Source organism: Protomyctophum bolini (genome assembly GCF_963924005.1).
Source record: "Protomyctophum bolini genome assembly, chromosome: 18".
NCBI classification, from domain to species: domain Eukaryota; kingdom Metazoa; phylum Chordata; class Actinopteri; order Myctophiformes; family Myctophidae; genus Protomyctophum; species Protomyctophum bolini.
This window is the reverse complement of record NC_137879.1, coordinates 7171346-7195953: the sequence shown is the minus strand read 5'-3', so window position 1 is coordinate 7195953 and position 24608 is coordinate 7171346. Positions and strand designations below refer to the sequence as shown.

General features: G+C 40.4%; 1 protein-coding gene across 2 annotated transcripts in view; it reads left to right on the top strand.

Moving 5' to 3' along the window:
- Nucleotides 1-18790, top strand: part of LOC308332539 (F-box only protein 11-like) — a 29057-nt gene extending 10267 nt beyond the window's left edge. For both annotated transcript variants that reach the window (XM_080788491.1, XM_080788490.1), the window contains exons 10-22: nt 1050-1156; nt 1574-1711; nt 1916-2133; nt 4028-4208; nt 5702-5824; nt 6653-6738; nt 7325-7401; nt 7565-7708; nt 9423-9533; nt 10603-10710; nt 10879-10987; nt 15453-15551; nt 16705-18790. In XM_080788491.1, coding sequence (XP_080644617.1) covers nt 1050-1156; nt 1574-1711; nt 1916-2133; nt 4028-4208; nt 5702-5824; nt 6653-6738; nt 7325-7401; nt 7565-7708; nt 9423-9533; nt 10603-10710; nt 10879-10987; nt 15453-15551; nt 16705-16834 — 1631 coding nt within the window. In that variant the 3' untranslated portion in view covers nt 16835-18790. The remainder of the gene's footprint in view (nt 1-1049; nt 1157-1573; nt 1712-1915; nt 2134-4027; nt 4209-5701; nt 5825-6652; nt 6739-7324; nt 7402-7564; nt 7709-9422; nt 9534-10602; nt 10711-10878; nt 10988-15452; nt 15552-16704) is intronic.
- Nucleotides 18791-24608: the final 5818 nt, after the last annotated feature.

The window sequence follows — 24608 nt, the reverse complement described above, 5'->3', positions numbered from 1 at the left end:
GTTACTGGGGCTGGGTTGCACCAGCTGAACATAACTAGAGTCTCTAGTTGGGGTGTACAATCTCTAATTAGAGCTTTAGTGGCTAGCTACTGGTTAGTATGGAACTAGTTTGGAAGTAGTATGGAACTATTGAACTGCAACTATTTATGGCATAACGTGGATAGCAGTGTGTGTGTGTGTGTGTGTGTGTGGACTGTTTTGTAAAGTAATGTATCATAGAATCCAAGTTCATCCGGTCTAGTGAACATGGGAGTAGTTGGGTACTGAAACTCGTGTCTGTAGGTACTATACATGGCACACCAAATCACAATGCAGATTTCTTGACACATTTGTGACACTTGACTCTGGCCTGCAGCATGTAGTCTAACTATTAGCTTAAACAAATGGCCTAAAGCTCAATGATCTAAACTGTGTGGCTGCGTTTTAATGGATACTAACCATGACGTGTCGTGCAATGTCTGTAAATGGGGCAGCATGTCAAATGTTCTTGTGACGCTGGGATTGTACTTCAAAGCAGAGGGGCATGCTCCGTGTCCATGGATGCCGTCAAGCGGTTTCAGGAATGGACCTTAGTGCTGGGCTTGCGGAAATATTTAGTTGTTACACTAACTATTTTGTGTACCCATGTCTAGTCTTGGAGGCCACTATGTTTGAACCAGAGTCATCTAGTAAGAGAGTAATGACACAAAAGGTTGACTCGCATTGTAACAATGGAATGCGGAAGTGCTCATTCTATCTCAATGGGATAGTTCCAGCTATAGGAGCAATGTTTGGAACTATCGCCCAACGCCCATAGGCACCCACTTTGCGGCGAGATCAAAGCGTGTCACCACTCTCTTACTAGATTACTCTGGTTTGAACTTAGTGTGAGGTGTTGCAACCGGCCTCTGTTACCCCCGGGGAGAGCCAACAATGTCAAATTTGTATCTTTAGAGAAAGTTAAAATAATCTCAATTTAAAATAAGACTATTAATCCTCCGCCCAGCATACCTACGAGCCGTTTCCTCTGGTGAATATATTTTTAAATTTTCTTTCCTGTCTCTCTTTAGTGGGGTCAGCAGTGTGTGTGAGTGGTCAAGGGGCGTGTCCAACCATCAAACATTGCAACATCAGCGACTGTGAGAACGTTGGCCTGTACATCACAGACCATGCACAGGTAAGCACAATCACACCGTTTTCCACATGCATGCACACAAACAGAAGACATACCTATGGAGTCCTACCCCATAGGTATGTGACATGGTCACAGGCTGGCCAGTAGACACGTGATCTCAGAGATCCACATGGGAGCCACACTGCATGTTTCCATGTGGACTCGGGTCCAGAGATCCACATGATTCAGATTTCTTTTTTTTGGGGGGGGTTGATCAAGAGCACCAGCCAACAGGCCCAATGTGTATTAGAGACGTCTGCAAGGCATGCTTACAAAGGAACAGGTAAAACTGGTTCTGGGGGCGGGAACCACATGCTCGATCGTTAACCACAAACACTTTACATACACTACTTTAGTTAGTAACCACACCGACACGTGCTCTTATGCAACATGTAAACCCTGTCTCTCAATCTGCTGCAGGGTATATACGAGGACAATGAGATCAGTAACAATGCGCTGGCGGGCATCTGGGTGAAGAACCATGGGAACCCCATCATCAGACGTAACCACATCCACCACGGCCGAGACGTGGGCGTGTTCACTTTTGACCACGGCATGGTAACTACAACCACTTCCTACGTTGTTATTCCTTTGCTCGTCATCTCAAATCAGTGTTAAACCCCCGAGTTCTACTGGTGGTTGTCGTGCACCAGCAATGGCTGCTCTGCTCTTTGTGCGCAACACCGGCGCGTAACCGAGTATAAATCGGGTTATATTATAATCCCTCTTCTCTCCTTGTCAACTCCTCTCTCGTGTTTTCAGGGTTATTTTGAAAGCTGTAACATCCATAGGAACCGCATAGCAGGCTTCGAGGTGAAGGCCTACGCCAACCCCACAGTGGTACGCTGCGAGATCCACCACGGCCAGACGGGAGGCATCTACGTGCACGAGAAGGGACGGGGACAGTTCATCGAGAACAAGATCTATGCCAACAACTTTGCCGGAGTGTGGATCACCTCCAACAGTGATCCAACGATACGGTGAGCACACTGGAGAACACAACACTCCTGTTACACGTACTCGCTGTGCAGATACGCCAACGGCACTTGGCTCTGGTTATGGAAAACTGGGAACGCGGCATGGAATGACTAAATGGCATGAACCCAATTGACACAATTGAGTGCAAAGACAAGAATGTGTTTAGAATGTGTATTGTGTATCACAAGATTACAGAGGTAGAAGAGTGGGTGAAATTATTTTTTGTATAAGCTCCCAACATTTTGTTATTGAAGGGTAAAGACTATAGTGAAGGAAACGGACTGATGACTACAATCATTTTCAAGTATACATGAGGTGCAGGGTCAAAATGAAAGTAAAATGAGGCTCACATGCTTCCTGTGCAAGTAGGGCACATTTGCCACTGAAAGAGTCGGCCTCTTGGGCAGGCGAGAGGAGTAGAACAGTTGCAGCCGATATCAAACGTAATCTGTGATGGTGCCAGTGAAGCAGCAGTAGAGTGTAATCATAGTCGTATATACCTCATGTGATAAGGCCTGTGTCGTCAAGACTGACACGAGGACAGGGCTCTGCGCTCGTTGGAACAGCGCGATGGTTGGCATGTGGAAGCTGCTTCGTAGTCTGTAATGACTTCTGATGATACATGGGTATTATTAATGCTTGCCTGGCTATGGCAGCAGCATGAAGAGACTCATTGTGTACTTAACCCATTCTGAACGGGAACCCGTTTTGGTGTTAGCATCATGTTATGCTTTAGCTATTGAAAAATAGCAGATCTACAAGCTCATAGCGCGCCACCGAGTGGCGCGCTACGAGCTTGTAGGTCTGCTATTTTTGAAAAATCGACTGACATTTTTTAGAATCTGATCTCGGGTCAGAATGGGTTCATCAGACCAGTGTGTGTCCGGTGGAAACCTCGTGTGAATCTGATCTCGGGTCAGAATGGGTTAACAGTGAATGGAAGATTTATGTATAACGTGAGTTGAGTTGTTGTTGTTGTCGCTAGCCCAAAGCAATGCCTACACATGGAGCAACAATGAGCACCGTGCAGGTTTCATAGAGGGGTGTTGGTTACTTGTAAATCCATGGACATAATGGGACATTAACCCATTCTGACCTGAGATCAGATTCATACGAGGTTTCCACTGGACACACACTGGTTCTGATGAACCCATTCTGACCTGAGATCAGATTCTAAAAATGTCAGTCGTTCTTCGATTTTTCAAAAATAGCAGACCTACAAGCTCGTAGCGCGCCACTCGGTGGCGCGCTATGAGCTTGTATATCTGCTATTTTTCAATAGCTAAAGCATAACATGATGCTAACACCAAAACGGGTTCCCGGTCAGAATGGGTTAAGTCACCGACGGGCTACAGCCAGCTCTAATGGCAATGATGCCTGATGAATGAAGCCAGTATAAAATACTGGGTCTCTTTACGATATTGATTGCTGGCATTTAACCCGATATTGCTGGCATTTAACCTGATATTAGACCGGTATGTGTGAGACAAATTACAACGAACGTTATGATTGCATCAAGAAAATGTAACTACTTAAGCCTACTTAACTACTACGCTGTGGGCGTAGATTTGTCAGTCCATTCTTGCTGCTGTTCTAGCTCAATTTAGATTTACCCAGACAGATTTACATCAGTCGGCCGGAGATCTCTGAGCATCTGGCTACGTGAGACTATAGGCCTCTAATGAAAAAAGGCCCAAAATACTGACGCCAACTTGAAAGTGGCCAAAATAGATCACGTTTGTGGTATAATTTGTGGTGTTCTGTACCAGAAGTAGACTGCAGAAGACTTATTTATTTTCTCTCCCTTTCAACCCAAACTGTGCATCTGTTCCATGGCATTCGGTTGTTGTTGCTACTGTGTGTAATGACCTCTGTTCGTTTGTTTGGTCTATCCAGGGGTAACGCCATCTTCAATGGCAACCAAGGAGGCGTGTACATATTTGGAGACGGGCGGGGCTTGATAGAGGGTAACGATATCTATGGCAACGCCCTAGCGGGAATCCAGATCCGAACCAACAGCTGCCCCATCGTACGGCACAACAAAATCCACGATGGACAACACGGCGGGATCTACGTGGTAAGTGACCGCCTCTACATACGGACGGAGAACCCAATAGTGGCTTCAAATCCACCTCTGAACCTATAACAAAACTTTATTTGTATAGCACCTTTCATGACATGAAATGCAGCTTAAAGTGCTTTACAGTGCAAGAAAAGCAAGGCATAAACATTAAAAAACAAGAGCAGTAATGCAATACAGTGAGGACATGAATAACACAAAATTTAAAGATCAATTCAAAGCAAGAGTGTAGAAGTGGGTCTTGAGCTGTGCTTTAAAAATGTCTACAGAGGCTGCCTGACGAAGGTACAGTGGGAGCTTGTTCCACGCTGTCGGCCCGTAGAAGCAAAAAGCTGCTTCCCCGTATTTTTTTTGTTGCCTTTTTTTTAGGCAAAGCAGTGGAAGACCTTAGGGGGCGGTTTGGGACATATTTAGGCAGGCAGTCATGTAGGTAGGAAGGTGCAAGACCATCGAGAGCTTTATAAACGAGTAAAATAATTTAAAAATCAATCCTAAAAACAACCGGAAGCCAGTGCAGTGAAGCCAAAACTGGATTAATATGTTCTCTCATCTTAGTTCTAGTTAAAGCTCTGGCTGCTGCATTTTGGACAAGTTGTAATCTGTCAGTTGTTTTCTTAGGCAGTCCAGAAAAAAGTTGCAGTAATCCAGCCGAGAAAAAACAAAGGCGTGGATTAGCGTTTTTGCATCGTCCACTATTTGCTGTGCGTCCTCTTTTTCCTTTCTCTGTCCAGTGTGCCATGTAATCCAACATCACATTGGGACAGTGATTAACGATTGGTTTTCAACGCAGTGGGCGTAGGTTTGTCAGTGGAGGTTTTCTCTGCTGTTCTAGCCCCTACATTACATTTAGATGTCATGAGAGGTATTGGTTAGGTGGAGATCTAAAATTGTCTGGCTATGCGAGACTAATAATAACGGCATAATCTTGGACTTCATGTGGCCTGTCTATGATGTCAGTCATCTATGGCTTATACTGGCACATTTAGGGAAGGCCTCAGCCGGAACCCACTGCTGGCATTGACTTTCATTAGAAGAAATTAAATATTAAAAAATATTACCTACAGACTTATCGATACTAGCCGCCTAGAAAGCTACATTGTCCTGAATATTTTCAGTTTTAACTAATATTGGGCTAGATTTTTATTAAAATGTGGTCAGTACGTCAGTGCAGTCGTCACGGTTTAATTTTAAGCCATTTAAAACCAGGAAAACGTCTGCCATTCTAGACTTTAACCATGTTTAAGTATTATGTTATACTTACTATAGAGCTTGAAGATCAGCTATCTTAGAAACATCGCATAAATTAGATTTTGAGATGGGTGGGTCGGCTGTCAAATACATTATTTTGGGGCTTGGCATGAAAAGGTTTGAAAGCCACCCACTGATATACAACATATGTTTTTCAGAGAACTGTAGACTTAGAAGACAATAAGACATGTTTAGGTCTCGGGTCTTAATAGCTGTTAATCTGTTATGGTTTGTGTTTTCAGCATGAGAAGGGCCAGGGGGTGATTGAGGAGAACGAGGTGTACAGTAACACGTTGGCTGGGGTCTGGGTGACCACCGGCAGTACCCCTGTCCTCCGTAGGAACCGCATCCACAGTGGCAAGCAGGTAAAAACACACATCCTCTTTTTCTGGCTGTACACTGAACATTTGACCACATGAGGGTGAGACGTAAACTAGATCGACTACATGATGGATCCATGTAAACAATGTTATTGGAGGAAATGTTTCGCCATATCCTTTTGAACCCTTATATCAAGCTACCACACTGATATTTATTAACGTCTGTTGTGGGCATAGTTTTATTTTTTCTGGTTGAGTCGAGTTCCTTACAAGAGTCACACTTTATTGTCACATCACATTACAAGTAACATGGGTAAAATTCTTGTTTGTGCAGGCTCATCATTGCAGTTAAAAAGTGCATAGTACATGACTAAACTACATGGTACAATATGTATGCATATAAAAAAATAATTAAATAAAGTGGTGTAGCCTATATGTATATATAAAGTAGTCTCTACTAAAGGAGACCAATTCAGTTCAGTCACCAGTCCACCAGTTCTTGTTCAGCAGTCTAATTGTTGACAAGTAGAAACTGTTCAAGAGTCTGGAGGTGATGCTCTTGATGCTTGTGTAGCGTTTGCCAGGCCGTGGACGCGGAAGTGGTTTGAACAGGCTATGGCTGATGGGTGATGGATGTCCCGATAATGTTTTCAGCCTTAGCCACACAACGTCTCTCGTGTATGGCATTGGAACTATTACAAGTTCCGTATAACTGTATAGTCTAACTTTGTGGTGTTCCCATTGCCCCCCTCCCACACACCCACACAAACAACGCCAAGTCTTGTCACAACTTTCAGCCCTACCTATATTAGTCTGCATGTCTGACTGCCTGTCCTTCCATCCAATGGTCTGACTGCCCTTTGTCTCTCTTAGGTCGGTGTGTACTTCTACGATAACGGCCACGGAGTGCTGGAGGACAACGACATCTACAATCACATGTATTCTGGTGTACAGATACGGTAAGAGCGGATTTAATGCTCTTCCCGGTAAATCTATTTAGCAGGATGTTCACCTTGCATTACATTTTTAGTTGTGGTGAAAATGCATAGCTGTCTTAACCCATTTTGACCTGGGATCAGATTAACCCATTTAGGCCTAAGGCCGATTCTAAAAACGCCTCTAAATCCTGACCTAAGGTTTCTGAAAAACTTCAAATATTTATATAGCAGCATCAAAAAATTTTTTTGAATACTGTACATACTGTACAGAACCCAAATATGGGTGCCCGGCCTGAGGGGGTAAGATACCAATAGGGGTTCCCGCCCAGAATGGGTTAAAAAAATGTCTTCTACATCTTGACAGTTTTCTGAAAAGGCTATGTTTCTATGTCAGTGGTTCTTCGATTAAAAAAGAATAGCAGACCTACAAGCTCATAGCACGCCACTCGGTGGCGTGCTATGAGCTTGTAGATCTGCTATTTTTCAATAGCTAAAGCATGACATGCTAACACCAAAAGGGGTTCCCGCACAAAATGGGTTAAAACACAGTCTGGAACGTAATGAAGAAAAGAGAACTAATACAGAAGGCGTGCTTACCTTTTTGCAGGACGGGAAGCAACCCAAAGATCAGGCGCAACAAGATATGGGGCGGACAGAACGGAGGCATCTTGGTCTACAACTCAGGTGTGTTAGCGTGTGTACATGCATGTGTGCATTCCTTATGACACACTCAAGATTTGGATGTACGTATGTGTATACACACACACACACACACACACACACAATTTATGTAGGTGCGTCATTGGCATAATGTAACCTTGCATCATGTCTGTCTGAATGGCGGCAGGTCTGGGCTTCATCGAGGACAACGAGATCTTTGACAACGCCATGGCCGGGGTTTGGATCAAGACGGACAGCAACCCCACGCTGAGACGCAACAAGATCCACGACGGGAGAGACGGAGGCATCTGCATCTTCAACGGTGGCCGAGGTAAAGGCATCTCCGCTATCATATCGTACGGCATACTATGGCACGCCGTTTTTCATCATTTTTGAGGATTTGAAAAAAACGAAAAAAAAACGATGGGTTATAGCCCATGTTTTTTGAAATTTTGAAAAAAAAATTAGCCTCGTTTCTCATCATTTTGGACCGTGGGCTATAGCCCATATCGTACGGCATACTATGGCACGCCGTTTTTCATCATTTTTGAGGATTTGAAAAAATGGAAAAAAAACGATGGGTTATAGCCCATGTTTTTTGAAATTTTGAAAAAAAAAGTTAGCCTCGTTTCTCATCATTTTGGACCGTGGGCTATGGCCCATATCGTACGGCATACTATGGCACGCCGTTTTTCATCATTTTTGAGGATTTGAAAAAATGAAAAAAAAACGATGGGTTATAGCCCATGTTTTTTGAAATTTTGAAAAAAAAGTTAGCCTCGTTTCTCATCATTTTGGACCGTGGGCTATAGCCCATATCGTACGGCATACTATGGCACGCCGTTTTTCATCATTTTTGAGGATTTGAAAAAATGGAAAAAAAACGATGGGTTATAGCCCATGTTTTTTGAAATTTTGAAAAAAAAAGTTAGCCTCGTTTCTCATCATTTTGGACCGTGGGCTATAGCCCATATCGTACGGCATACTATGGCACGCCGTTTTTCATCATTTTTGAGGATTTGAAAAAAATGAAAAAATGAAAAAAAACGATGGGTTATAGCCCATGTTTTTTGAAATTTTGAAAAAAAAGTTAGCCTCGTTTCTCATCATTTTGGACCGTGGGCTATAGCCCATATCGTACGGCATACTATGGCACGCCGTTTTTCATCATTTTTCATCATTAATGTAGACGTCTAAATGTGTACGTCTAAATGTAGACGTCTAAATGTAGACGTCTAAATGTGTACGTCTTCTCTTATGGGGGTCCCTGGCATATCTTTTCAAATGGGGGTCCACGGGCTAAGTAGTGTCAATTTGGGGGTCCTTGACATGAAAAAGTTTGGGAACCACTGCTTTAAACACTTTAGCACTTTATGAACATGAACAAAATAGATGGGTCCCCCCTGGAACTCCCTCAGTTACCCCTGGGGGTCCCCGGACCCCACTTTGGGAACCACTGATCTACAGTATGGGTGCCCACACGTTTTTGGACTTGAGAACTACTTTCAAAATGACAAGCTCAACTAGATCTACCCACCAAAAAAATATCGAATTGCTGAAAATAGTTAACCCATTTTGACCTGAGATCAGATTAAAAAAAATGTCCTGACAGTTTTCTGAAAAAGCTATGTTTCTATGTCAGTCGTCAGTCAAAAATAGCAGACATCTCATGATTTCTGGGTGTACTCTTCTTCGTCCTGGGATTATTCACAGGCTGCGGAAGAGCACCTTCTTTCGTAAACCACTGAAATGAAATGAGTGTTATGATTTTAGCAGTCAATGAGTTTAAAGTTTTTTTTTTTGTATTTTTGGAAGATTATTTTTCCAAAATATCTGTAATTCATCAGAAAAATGTTAGATATTTTTTTAACCTTCTTAAAAGGTATACACATTTACTCGCGGCCCATAAAAAATTGTCCGGGACTGTGTTTTGGAAGCAGTGATTCAGGCCAGAACAAAGTCTAGTCCAAAAAAATAATGTTTTACTTAGACTACCTACCTGCCAACTATTGTGTAATGTAAAATATCTGTCCTCATGTGCATAGGTCTGCTGGAGGAGAATGACATCTTCAGAAATGCCCAGGCTGGTGTACTGATCAGCACAAACAGCCACCCCATCCTCCGCAAGAACCGCATCTTTGATGGCTTTGCAGCAGGTTAGTTGACCCATCTGTGCCAACCATGGTGACTATAGGTGGGCCCGAGTACCACACATCTGAGGTGGCTAAATGCATGCTCCAAATTGCAGTGATGCATCTGCATGAGCATTCTTTATGTAGAAAGCATTTAAAGGTGAGCAGTGTTTCTCCTAGCCTGAAGCTGATGCTTTAACGCATGCTTACTGTGTTTTTTTGTGCTCTCTTTTGTGGCTCTTTGCCTTTTTTGGTCTATTCGCGGCCACCTACTGTACTAACAATCATATTGTGGTGGCCCGCTACACAATAATGCATATAGGGAAACACTGGTGACAGACCATACCATGCATCTGGCAATACATGTCACAGTTTTGACCATATATTATTGCATGTAAAAAGACTGCCAATTGATTTGTTTTTGTCTGGTATTCTTTTCACTTTGTGAGTGTCTCTCTCTCATCGTGGCAAATTATAGTCCTGGAGATGAGATGCCTATTCTAGCATAAACTGCCACAGAAGTGGTTTTCAGTACTTGCCACTTGTTTTTTTTCTGTGATTTGCCACAACTGTGAAACACCCAGTCACTCACGGAAAAAAAAGAGTGAGCCAAGTACACTTGACCAGACACTGGTCAATAAAGTGTATGGTTTGAGTGGTTAAACGCTGAGCATGTGAGGATAGTTGGGCATACTTAAGAATAAATAACTTGCTTAATCACTTGAAATTTAGCATTCCTAATCTGAGGGGAGCATTCGGCGAAAATAGCAGATCTACAAGCTCCTCACAACACATTGCATTGTGAGCTTTGGTGAAGAGATTTGGTATAGAGGGGACAAAAGAACAAAGTACAGAGCCAATTCGGTACTTTGGTGTGTACACTACACACTCTGGCATCGCGTCTGGTGTGTTTATTTCATTAAATCAATATGTATAATTTTGTGGACGATATACAATATCAATAGGCATCATTTTTGGAGATCACTAGTTTCGCGGGGATCCCGAAATCCACATGCTTAGAATTTATTTTACGCAAGTGACTCATTTCAGCCCGGCCTGCTGTGCTTGACCCTCTCGTCTCATCCTTTCCCAGGCATTGAGATCACCAACCATGCGACCGCCACTCTGGAGGGCAACCAAATCTTCAACAACCGTTTCGGTGGCCTGTTTCTGGCCTCCGGCGTCAACGTTACCATGAAAGGTAAGGACTGGGCTTCTAATTTGCATGAATTGGCACCCTCAGGCCCGGTCATATCTACATGCTAACATAAATGCTCATGCTTGGCCTGTGCATTTTGTATATTACACTCTTTCACCGTTCCTTTCACTCATTCTTTCCCCCCCCTGCTGTCTTCATCGTTCCTGTCAGATAATAAGATTATGAACAACCAGGATGCCATAGAGAAGGCTGTGAGCAGAGGGCAGTGTCTCTACAAGATCTCCAGCTACACCAGTTACCCCATGCACGACTTCTACAGGTACGCAAGCCTGAATGGTATAGCTCAGATTTATAAAGTGGGACAATTATAAATCACTTGTAATGGATCTTGGGATCCACATAAAGTGGGGGTACTTCTGTGAAAGAGAACCCGACTGAAAGAGTGATGTGATATACTTCTCCAGTACCGCGGTGCAGAACCGAGAGTGCTATACTGCAGTACAGCGGTGCAGAACCGTTTTTTTTTTTTTTCATTTTTGTCAAATCATCAAAAATGATGAAAAACGGCGCGCTATAGTATGCCGTACGATATGGGCTATAGCCCATGGTCCAAAATGATGAGAAACGAGGATAACTTTTTTTTTCAAAATTTCAAAAAACATGGGCTATAACCCATCGTTTTTTTCATTTTTGTCAAATCATCAAAAATGATGAAAAACGGCGCGCTATAGTATGCCGTACGATATGGGCTATAGCCCATGGTCCAAAATGATGAGAAACGAGGATAACTTTTTTTTCCAAAATTTCAAAAAACATGGGCTATAACCCATCGTTTTTTTTCATTTTTTCATTTTTGTCAAATCATCAAAAATGATGAAAAACGGCGCGCTATAGTATGCCGTACGATATAGGCTATAGCCCATGGTCCAAAATGATGAGAAACGAGGCTAACTTTTTTTTTCAAAATTTCAAAAAACATGGGCTATAACCCATCGTTTTTTTCATTTTTGTCAAATCATCAAAAATGATGAAAAACGGCGCGCTATAGTATGCCGTACGATATAGGCTATAGCCCATGGTCCAAAATGATGAGAAACGAGGCTAACTTTTTTTTTCAAAATTTCAAAAAACATGGGCTATAACCCATCGTTTTTTTCATTTTTGTCAAATCATCAAAAATGATGAAAAACGGCGCGCTACAGTATGCCGTACGATATAGGCTATAGCCCACGGTCCAAAATGATGAGAAACGAGGCTAACTCTTTTTTTCAAAATTTCAAAAAACATGGGCTATAACCCATCGTTTTTTTTCATTTTTTCATTTTTGTCAAATCATCAAAAATGATGAAAAACGGCGCGCTATAGTATGCCGTACGATATAAGCTATAGCCCATGGTCCAAAATGATGAGAAACGAGGATAACTTTTTTTTCCAAAATTTCAAAAAACATGGGCTATAACCCATCGTTTTTTTCATTTTTGTCAAATCATCAAAAATGATGAAAAACGGCGCGCTATAGTATGCCGTACGATATGGGCTATAGCCCATGGTCCAAAATGATGAGAAACGAGGCTAACTTTTTTTTTCAAAATTTCAAAAAACATGGGCTATAACCCATCGTTTTTTTCATTTTTGTCAAATCATCAAAAATGATGAAAAACGGCGCGCTACAGTATGCCGTACGATATAGGCTATAGCCCACGGTCCAAAATGATGAGAAACGAGGCTAACTCTTTTTTTCAAAATTTCAAAAAACATGGGCTATAACCCATCGTTTTTTTTCATTTTTTCATTTTTGTCAAATCATCAAAAATGATGAAAAACGGCGCGCTATAGTATGCCGTACGATATAAGCTATAGCCCATGGTCCAAAATGATGAGAAACGAGGATAACTTTTTTTTCCAAAATTTCAAAAAACATGGGCTATAACCCATCGTTTTTTTCATTTTTGTCAAATCATCAAAAATGATGAAAAACGGCGCGCTATAGTATGCCGTACGATATGGGCTATAGCCCATGGTCCAAAATGATGAGAAACGAGGATAACTTTTTTTTCCAAAATTTAAAAAAACATGGGCTATAACCCATCGTTTTTTTCATTTTTGTCAAATCATCAAAAATGATGAAAAACGGTGCGCTATAGTATGCCGTACGATATAGGCTATAGCCCATGGTCCAAAATGATGAGAAACGAGGATAACTTTTTTTTTCAAAATTTCAAAAAACATGGGCTATATTATAACCCATCGTATTTTTCATTTTTGTCAAATCATCAAAAATGATGAAAAACGGCGCGCTATAGTATGCCGTACGATATAGGCTATAGCCCACGGTCCAAAATGATGAGAAACGAGGATAACTTTTTTTTTCAAAATTTCAAAAAACATGGGCTATAACCCATCGTTTATTTCATTTTTGTCAAATCATCAAAAATGATGAAAAACGGCGCGCTATAGTATGCCGTACGATATAGGCTATAGCCCATGGTCCAAAATGATGAGAAACGAGGATAACTTTTTTTTTCAAAATTTCAAAAAACATGGGCTATAACCCATCGTTTTTTTAATTTTTGTCAAATCATCAAAAATGATGAAAAACGGCGCGCTATAGTATGCCGTACGATATGGGCTATAGCCCATGGTCCAAAATGATGAGAAAAGAGGATAACTTTTTTTTTTTAAATTTCAAAAAACATGGGCTATAACCCATCGTTTTTTTCATTTTTTCATTTTTGTCAAATCATCAAAAATGATGAAAAACGGCGCGCTATAGTATGCCGTACGATATAGGCTATAGCCCATGGTCCAAAATGATGAGAAACGAGGCTAACTTTTTTTTCCAAAATTTAAAAAAACATGGGCTATAACCCATCGTTTTTTTCATTTTTGTCAAATCATCAAAAATGATGAAAAACGGCGCGCTATAGTATGCCGTACGATATAGGCTATAGCCCATGGTCCAAAATGATGAGAAACGAGGATAACTTTTTTTTTCAAAATTTCAAAAAACATGGGCTATAACCCATCGTTTTTTTCATTTTTGTCAAATCATCAAAAATGATGAAAAACGGCGCGCTATAGTATGCCGTACGATATAGGCTATAGCCCATGGTCCAAAATGCTGAGAAACGAGGATAACTTTTTTTTTCAAAATTTCAAAAAACATGGGCTATAACCCATCGTTTTTTTAATTTTTGTCAAATCATCAAAAATGATGAAAAACGGCGCGCTATAGTATGCCGTACGATATGGGCTATAGCCCATGGTCCAAAATGATGAGAAAAGAGGATAACTTTTTTTTTCAAAATTTCAAAAAACATGGGCTATAACCCATCGTTTTTTTCATTTTTTCATTTTTGTCAAATCATCAAAAATGATGAAAAACGGCGCGCTATAGTATGCCGTACGATATAGGCTATAGCCCATGGTCCAAAATGATGAGAAACGAGGCTAACTTTTTTTTCCAAAATTTAAAAAAACATGGGCTATAACCCATCGTTTTTTTCATTTTTGTCAAATCATCAAAAATGATGAAAAACGGCGCGCTATAGTATGCCGTACGATATGGGCTATAGCCCATGGTCCAAAATGATGAGAAACGAGGATAACTTTTTTTTTCAAAATTTCTAAAAACATATATATCATATTGTGATCGGCCGATATCTATCGAAGCATCCTTAGACAAATGGCAGCCTTTTGTCTGAAGACTACCGGTATTTGAATAATAAAATAAAAAATAGCCTCGGATTTATGTGTGGTAGGTGGCAGCAGCAGCTCTGTTTACATGTGCAGTAGGTCTAGAGATCTACTTGGTACAGATAGTAGTCCTTAGGGTGGTTGTGTTCCATTGGCTAAGCTTTTATCACAGCAGTTCTTGCTGCTGTGTTTGCACATTGTTGTATTTCTCCCAATGGGTATGGGAGTTTTTTTTTCAGTCATAGTTTCAACCTAACTTTGGGTGTGTGTAATCTGGGAAGTGTGTCTGATGTCTTGGTATAGAGTGTCGCAGTCCCACCCCCTTTCAGAACGACGAGTGGCCCAGGAAATGCCCATAGGCTTTTCTTAAAGTATTTATTTAAATACTTATTGGGCCGTATTAAATATATTTTGGGCCGATCAAATCATTGGAAAGAAGAAAATAAAGGCAGGAGACGACACTATTTGTTTGGTTTTTCTTCTTATAAATTATTTGATCGGCCCAAAACATAGTGTTCATTGTCATGATTTGTCACGATCCGAGTTGGCTTTGTCCGCGGCGTAACCGTCTTTAAATAAATACTTAAGCCTATGGGCAAAATGCATTGGGATTCATTTCCTGGGCCACTCGTCGTTCTGAAAGGGGGTGGGACTGCGACGCTCTATAGTGGGCAGGTAGTTAGAAAGTGTAACCACATTGTGTGTGCAGTGGGAGTATAGTCTGTCTTCCCTTGGGAGCGGGGTCGGTCTGTGTCGGCCATTTTTTCAAGGCTGTGTTCACTGAGTTTGTACCTAATCAAGGCTTTCCAAAGTTGTTTACCCTGATCGGGTATTAAACCAATGTATATTCTCTTTTTTGTGATGGGTATCATTTCATTTTGCTTTGGTTTTGGGTTGTCTCGTTCCAGTATGTCAATAAGATTATAAGAAAAAGAAAGCTGCCTAAGTCCATGGGTTTTTCGTCTGGTAGTTGTGCTTGCGTTTGGGCACCGAGTCCCTGGACCAGCTGACTGAGGGGCCATCCTGTAGGTTTTCACTCGATGTCACTAATTGTAAAACTGTGTTTTGTGTTTTCTTTCTCTCCCCAGGTGTCACACTTGTAATACAACGGACAGGAATGCAATCTGTGTTAACTGCATCAAGAAATGCCACCAGGGCCACGATGTAGAATTTATACGGCACGATAGGTGAGTGCTGGCGTTTTCTCATTCTCAACAGGGCTGTCACAATTCTGGGAAGTCATTACAGTCTGATTTCACACTCCTTTACAGTTCCATAACCTCCGATCTTTTCTTCCTAGTTTTTCTCCCTCCCTCCCTCCTCCTTCTAGACAATCTTTTGATGGAAGAAACGACAGCGGGTGTCGAACATTGATTAAAAACATTGAACAGTGTCCTTCATGTAGTTGGCAAAATATGTGTGACCATATAACATACAGAATCGAGCAGCACAACTTGCGCTGAACTGTTCCTTCAGTGCATGTCTCAGGCTGGTATTGTTGAAGGTGGAGGAGAGCGTAGTGTTGGATTTAATTTCATGTATATTTTAAAAGCCAAAATCACAGTTTCCTCCTTTCGGGGATAATCACCATGACTTGACTGTGACCAGAGAGATGACGATGGCAAATGTAGCCATTTCACAGCATGCTGAGAAATGTCTTGGGCACACCAATGTGTCGGGCCATTATCCCATTATGCCTGTTTTTTAGTGGCGTAGTTGGTCGTAGCAGATCTACTACACACTAGGTGATGAGCAGAATGTCTCTTGGACCAGTAAAGGTCTATACTATAGCCATCCCTGTTGAATCAATTGCATTTATTTTAATATAACATTTTAATCCCTATATACTTGGTTGACTGGAGTCCCCAGGGGTCTTTAACAGGCTAAAAAGTTTAGGGGGGAAAAGGAGGGGACCTTTTCCCCCTAAACATACTTGAGACTCGCACATCACGTTGTGACTTGTTATCTGTTGTGACTGTGGCAGCAGTGGCTCAGGGGTAGAGTGACCGGATGGAAACCGAAAGGTTCCCAGTTCGATCCCGGGCTCCCCCAGAGTTAGTGTCGACGTGTCCTTGAGCAAGACACTGAACCCCTAATTGCTCCTGATGCGCAGGTTGGTGCCTTGCATGGTTCCCCCCCGGCATCGGTGTGTGAGTGAATGGGTGAATTTAATGCAATAATCTCTGTAAAGCACCTTGGATAAAGGCGCTATATAAATGCACCATTTACTGTGAGCTTACTGTGATGAAAGTAAAAAAGACAAGTCGAATTGTAGATTTTGAAGAATCGTGTCACTTCTCTCAAACTTCTCCCTGACCCCTCTGTGTGCTCCGTCACCAGGTTTTTCTGTGATTGCGGAGCGGGAACGTTGTCCAATCCCTGCACGCTGGCCGGAGAGCCCACGCACGACACAGACACGCTTTACGACTCGGCGCCGCCCATCGAGTCCAACACGCTGCAACATAACTGAATACATGCATCAGACGACAACCTTGCACGACATGACATTCACATACATTTGCAAAACATACACACTACACTCGCGCACACACACATTGACCGACACACATACTTGGTTACACACACACCCACACACACCCACTTGCAGCCATAATAGGACCCAGAGAGACTCTGTGTCTGCAGCGCTCTCTGGCCAGGCTAGAGGCTGAAGCGAGAGGCTGCAGAGGAGAAAGCAAAGCCCTCTGCCTGTACTGCAGAACACGGACAGATGCACTGCAGTGCCCAAAAGCCTCCACTGGAGGGCAGCGGTGGAGCGCCAACGAGAGGGACAGACTTTGACAGACTGACCCCCCGGTGCAGAATGGCCACATGAGATTCCTCACGCAAGCATTTCTTATCGCGCGGTCTGTCGACGACGACGAGAGCGGAAAACCGGGGCGAGTGTTGTTGGGGAGGGGGAGGGGGAGGGGGGTGGGGTGGGGTGGTTATGGTTAGGGTTAGAAAAAGAAAAGGAGGGGAAAAAAGCCCCTACATCTGGCAGTGTGTGAAGAATCCCCTGGGGGTTTTCTCCCTGGGTATGCATCTGGTCCAGAGGAATTGTCGTCAAAAAAAAAAAGAAGAAAAGAAAAAAAAAGAAGAAAATTGACTTCCTGCTTCCTCAAAGCTGCCGTCCCCATTGGCTGCCCTCTACGGTTGTAACTAGGTAACGGACGGGCTGATGTTAGCTCTCTTACGTGTGGATAAAGGAGCGAGATTTATCGTGTGATGGAGCACTTGGGCTTTTTTAAATATGTTATTCTGATCAATGGATTTGATTTTAATGCTTTCTCATGTAGTTTTGTATTTTCAAGCAAAAATCTGACTGTATTTGAATGTCTTTTATTTTATTATATATTATGATAATTATTGTTCTTTAATTTTACTTTTGGTTAGCGTCTACCCCCCCCCCCCCTCTCCTCCTCCCCTCCCCGCCCTGCCCCGCCCCTGAACCCTCCCCCGCCACCCGCCGGCTAGCTGCAGTGACTCGGGCGTCCCAGTGGTCAACTTCTTTCTGTGAAAGAGAATCTCGTTAAACACTAATTAAACCCTCTCTGGTGTATTAGCTTAAAATGGCAGGTGGAGAAACTCCACAGTTGTACAAAGGTGTGTGTGTGTGTGTGTGTGTGTGTGTGAGTGAGAGTGAGAGAGATCAGGGTGAGTCTTCAGTGTATAAAAATGTGTGGTAAAACTGTGTGAATGTATATGTTTATATAAGTTCATGCAGTCAGTGTTTTTTTCCTGGAGAGGGTTTCAATAGGAGGCGCCAGAGCTCCTCTCAACTGGAACCTACGAGTCTTGTCTGCAGTCCCCCCCCCACTTACCTGCCCTCTGCTCGCCCCGCCCGCCCCGCCCTGCCTCTCCCGTGTATCGTGGTGACTGTGGCTCCTCATGCGGCCTGAATCGTATGCATGTACCATAACATCTAGACTTAATATATTGTGAAGTATTCAATAACCATTATTGTAGATGCTAGTTGGAATTCAAAAAGGGGGTTTAATTTCCTAGAAAGGACAAAACGACAACAGGAAACTGGTCATTTCTAAGAAAATAAAACTTTATTAGATCAACGTGTGGTTGTTGTGAGTTTTACATCCCATGGGAGAGAACATTTGTGTGATTATACTGGTCAAGTACGCGTAGGTACTGTTGTTCACGCAGGACACAGTGGCCTATTATTTTATACTGATCTTTACCTCTGTGGAAAAAGGGTTCCTCCAATAAAAAGCTGGACTTGGTTGAAGTCGGTTGCACAGACCTTTTCAGTCTGTAACTTCACATTTCGAAAATGAACATAATCATGCATAATTTGAAAAACCTTTTTTCTGTGTTGTATGACTTTTTATTCTAAGACCACATTTTTGTTTTTCTTTGAATGTATGATGTTTGGTCTACATAAATGCCAACTAATTAAAGGAGGGGTAAGTGATTTTTCCTGTACAGATGAGCGTTGAATAGCTCCATCTATACTCCGATACTAATAATTGTTACTGTTCACTGTTCCCATTTTGGGCGGGAACCCATTTTGTTGTTAGCATTATGTTATGCTTTAGCTATTTAAAAATAGCAGATCTACAAGCTCATAGCGTGGCGCGCTACGAGCTTGTAGGTCTGCTATTTTTTTTTTAAACTGAAGAATCACTGACAAACGGCTTTTTCAGAAAACTGTCATTTTCAAAAAGACATTTTTAGAATCTGATCTCGGGGCAGAATGGGTTAATGAGTTTCTTCAGCTATTTAAGGGTGCTACTCCTATCTCCAACTCTTTAATGAACAGAAATTGCATTGTTAGATTGGGATACACATTTTATCCAATCTAGGAGAGCGAAGTCGCACAGGATAAACGAGTGAAATTGGAAATGATGACAAAAAAATAAGCAGACACAATTGGAACTGAAACACTCAAAATAGAATTCTGTCGGTAATCCATTATCTACATAATTGTCTCAAAGTGGTCCCCAGAAAAGTTGGTAAATATAGCATCAACTTTTTACAAGTGCGCAACACATTTAGATGAGTTGTGAGCTTGTTGATGATGCTATTTAAAAATTAAAAATGATCTTGGAAAATAAAGTGACAAATTTAATGGCCAAATACATTCATTTTGGGGTCCTTGTCATGCACTCTATCCTAAGTGATTTAGATTTTAGATCAATTTCGCAATTTCCATTTCCGAAATTTCCAATTCCGCAATTTCCATTTCTGCAATTTCTGCAATTTTCGCAATTTCCATTTCCGCAATTTCCGTAATTTCGATTTCCGCAATTTCCGCAATTACCATTTCCACAATTTCCGCAATTACCATTTCCGCAATTTCCGCAATTCCGCAATTTCCGTAATTTCCATTTTAGCAATTTCCTCAATTCCGCAATTTCCGCAATTTCCGCAATTACCATTTCCGCAATTTCCGTAATTCCGCAATTACCATTTCCGCAATTCCGCAATTTCCGCAATTCCCGTAATTTCCATTTTAGCAATTTCCGCAATTTCCGCAATTACCATTTCCACAATTTCCGCAATTTTCGCAATTTCCGCAATTACCATTTCCGCAATTTCCGCAATTCCGCAATTTCCGTAATTTCCATTTTAGCAATTTCCTCAATTCCGCAATTCCGCAATTTCCGCAATTTCCGCAATTACCATTTCCGCAATTTCCGCAATTAACATTTCCGGAATTTCAGCAATTCCGCAATTTCCGCAATTACCATTTCCGCAATTTCCGCAATTACCATTTCCGGAATTTCAGCAATTCCGCAATTTCCGCAATTTCTATTTCTGCAATTTCCGCAAGTTTCTCATCCTCCGCAACATTCCGCAATTTGCTAATTTTTCTCATCCTCCGCAACACTGAATTTTTCCGGTAAATACAACACATTGAGCAGGGCACTGCAGGGAGTTGAACCCCGTTCCGGTAAACCAGAAGTACCACACCAGTGCCTTAGTTTTTGTGTTGTTCATTTACAGGTCCAATTCATGGGCCTGGATTTTTTTTCCAAAATTTCAAAAAACATGGGCTATAACCCATCGTTTTTTTCATTTTTGTCAAATCATCAAAAATGGCGCGCTATAGTATGCCGTACGATATGGGCTATAGCCCACGGTCCAAAATGATGAGAAATGAGGATAATTTTTTTTTTTTTTTTTTTTTTAAACATGGGCTATAACCCATCGTTTTTTTCATTTTTTCATTTTTGTCAAATCATCAAAAATGACGAAAAACGGCGCGCTATAGTATGCCGTATGATATGGGCTATAGCCCACGGTCCAAAATGATGAGAAATGAGGATAACTTTTTTTTTTTTAATTAAAAAAAACATGGGCTATAACCCATCGTTTTTTTCATTTTTTCATTTTTGTCAAATCATCAAAAATGACGAAAAACGGCGCGCTATAGTATGCCGTACGATATGGGCTATAGCCCACGGTCCAAAATGATGAGAAATGAGGATAACTTTTTTTTTTTTTTTTTTTTTAACATGGGCTATAACCCATCGTTTTTTTCATTTTTGTCAAATCATCAAAAATGACGAAAAACGGCGCGCTATAGTATGCCGTACGATATGGGCTATAGCCCACGGTCCAAAATGATGAGAAATGAGGATAACTTTTTTTTTCTTTTATTTAAAAAAACATGGGCTATAACCCATCGTTTTTTTTCATTTTTTCATTTTTGTCAAATCATCAAAAATGACGAAAAATGGCGCGCTATAGTATGCCGTACGATATGGGCTATAGCCCACGGTCCAAAATGATGAGAAATGAGGATAACTTTTTTTTTTTTAATTTAAAAAAACATGGGCTATAACCCATCGTTTTTTTCATTTTTTCATTTTTGTCAAATCATCAAAAATGACGAAAAATGGCGCGCTATAGTATGCCGTACGATATGGGCTATAGCCCACGGTCCAAAATGATGAGAAATGAGGATAACTTTCTTTTTTTTTTAAACATGGGCTATAACTTATCGTTTTTTTCATTTTTTCATTTTTGTCAAATCATCAAAAATGACGAAAAACGGCGCGCTATAGTATGCCGTACGATATGGGCTATAGCCCACGGTCCAAAATTGATGAGAAATGAGGATAACTTTTTTTTTTTTTTTTTTTTAAACATGGGCTATAACCCATCGTTTTTTTCATTTTTTCATTTTTGTCAAATCATCAAAAATGACGAAAAACGGCGCGCTATAGTATGCCGTACGATATGGGCTATAGCCCACGGTCCAAAATGATGAGAAATGAGGATAACTTTTTTTTTCTTTTATTTAAAAAAACATGGGCTATATAACCCATCGTTTTTTTTCATTTTTTCATTTTTGTCAAATCATCAAAAATGACGAAAAACAGCGCGCTATAGTATGCCGTACGATATGGGCTATAGCCCACGGTCCAAAATGATGAGAAATGAGGATAACTTTTTTTTTTTTTATTAAAAAAAACATGGGCTATAACCCATCGTTTTTTTCATTTTTTCATTTTTGTCAAATCATCAAAAATGACGAAAAACGGCACGCTATAGTATGCCGTACGATATGGGCTATAGCCCACGGTCCAAAATGATGAGAAATGAGGATAACTTTTTTTTTTTAATTTAAAAAAACATGGGCTATAACCCATCGTTTTTTTCATTTTTTCATTTTTGTCAAATCATCAAAAATGACGAAAAACGGCGCGCTATAGTATGCCGTACGATATGGGCTATAGCCCACGGTCCAAAATGATGAGAAATGAGGATAATTTTTTTTTTTTTTTTTTTTAAACATGGGCTATAACCCATCGTTTTTTTTATTTTTTCATTTTTGTCAAATCATCAAAAATGACGAAAAACGGCGCGCTATAGTATGCCGTACGATATGGGCTATAGCCCACGGTCCAAAATGATGAGAAATGAGGATAACTTTTTTTTTTTTTTTTTTTTTAAACATGGGCTATAACCCATCGTTTTTTTCATTTTTTCATTTTTGTCAAATCATCAAAAATGACGAAAAACGGCACGCTATAGTATGCCGTACGATATGGGCTATAGCCCACGGTCCAAAATGATGAGAAATGAGGATAACTTTTTTTTTTTTTTTTTTTAAACATGGGCTATAACCCATCGTTTTTTTCATTTTTTCATTTTTGTCAAATCATCAAAAATGACGAAAAACGGCGCGCTATAGTATGCCGTACGATATGGGCTATAGCCCACGGTCCAAAATGATGAGAAATGAGGATAACTTTTTTTTTTTTTTTTTTTTTAAACATGGGCTATAACCCATCGTTTTTTTCATTTTTTCATTTTTGTCAAATCATCAAAAATGACGAAAAACGGCGCGCTATAGTATGCCGTACGATATGGGCTATAGCCCACGGTCCAAAATGATGAGAAATGAGGATAACTTTTTTTTTTTAATTTAAAAAAACATGGGCTATAACCCATCGTTTTTTTCATTTTTTCATTTTTGTCAAATCATCAAAAATGACGAAAAACGGCGCGCTATATAGTATGCCGTACGATATGGGCTATAGCCCACGGTCCAAAATGATGAGAAATGAGGATAACTTTTTTTTTTTTTTTTTTTTTAAACATGGGCTATAACCCATCGTTTTTTTCATTTTTTCATTTTTGTCAAATCATCAAAAATGACGAAAAACGGCGCGCTATAGTATGCCGTACGATATGGGCTATAGCCCACGGTCCAAAATGATGAGAAATGAGGATAACTTTTTTTTTTTTTTTTTTTTTAAACATGGGCTATAACCCATCGTTTTTTTCATTTTTTCATTTTTGTCAAATCATCAAAAATGACGAAAAACGGCACGCTATAGTATGCCGTACGATATGGGCTATAGCCCACGGTCCAAAATGATGAGAAATGAGGATAACTTTTTTTTTTTTTTTTTTTTAAACATGGGCTATAACCCATCGTTTTTTTCATTTTTTCATTTTTGTCAAATCATCAAAAATGACGAAAAACGGCGCGCTATAGTATGCCGTACGATATGGGCTATAGCCCACGGTCCAAAATGATGAGAAATGAGGATAACTTTTTTTTTTTTTTTTTTTTTAAACATGGGCTATAACCCATCGTTTTTTTCATTTTTTCATTTTTGTCAAATCATCAAAAATGACGAAAAACGGCGCGCTATAGTATGCCGTACGATATGGGCTATAGCCCACGGTCCAAAATGATGAGAAATGAGGATAACTTTTTTTTTTTAATTTAAAAAAACATGGGCTATAACCCATCGTTTTTTTCATTTTTTCATTTTTGTCAAATCATCAAAAATGACGAAAAACGGCGCGCTATATAGTATGCCGTACGATATGGGCTATAGCCCACGGTCCAAAATGATGAGAAATGAGGATAACTTTTTTTTTTTTTTTTTTTTTAAACATGGGCTATAACCCATCGTTTTTTTCATTTTTTCATTTTTGTCAAATCATCAAAAATGACGAAAAACGGCGCGCTATAGTATGCCGTACGATATGGGCTATAGCCCACGGTCCAAAATGATGAGAAATGAGGATAACTTTTTTTTTTTTTTTTTTTTTAAACATGGGCTATAACCCATCGTTTTTTTCATTTTTTCATTTTTGTCAAATCATCAAAAATGACGAAAAACGGCACGCTATAGTATGCCGTACGATATGGGCTATAGCCCACGGTCCAAAATGATGAGAAATGAGGATAACTTTTTTTTTTTTTTTTTTTTTAACATGGGCTATAACCCATCGTTTTTTTCATTTTTTTCATTTTTGTCAAATCATCAAAAATGACGAAAAACGGCGCACTATAGTATGCCGTACGATATGGGCTATAGCCCACGGTCCAAAATGATGAGAAATGAGGATAATTTTTTTTTTTTTTTTTTTTTAAACATGGGCTATAACCCATCGTTTTTTTCATTTTTTCATTTTTGTCAAATCATCAAAAATGACGAAAAACGGCGCGCTATAGTATGCCGTACGATATGGGCTATAGCCCACGGTCCAAAATGATGAGAAATGAGGATAACTTTTTTTTTTTTTATTAAAAAAAACATGGGCTATAACCCATCGTTTTTTTCATTTTTTCATTTTTGTCAAATCATCAAAAATGACGAAAAACGGCACGCTATAGTATGCCGTACGATATGGGCTATAGCCCACGGTCCAAAATGATGAGAAATGAGGATAACTTTTTTTTTTAATTTAAAAAAACATGGGCTATAACCCATCGTTTTTTTCATTTTTTCATTTTTGTCAAATCATCAAAAATGACG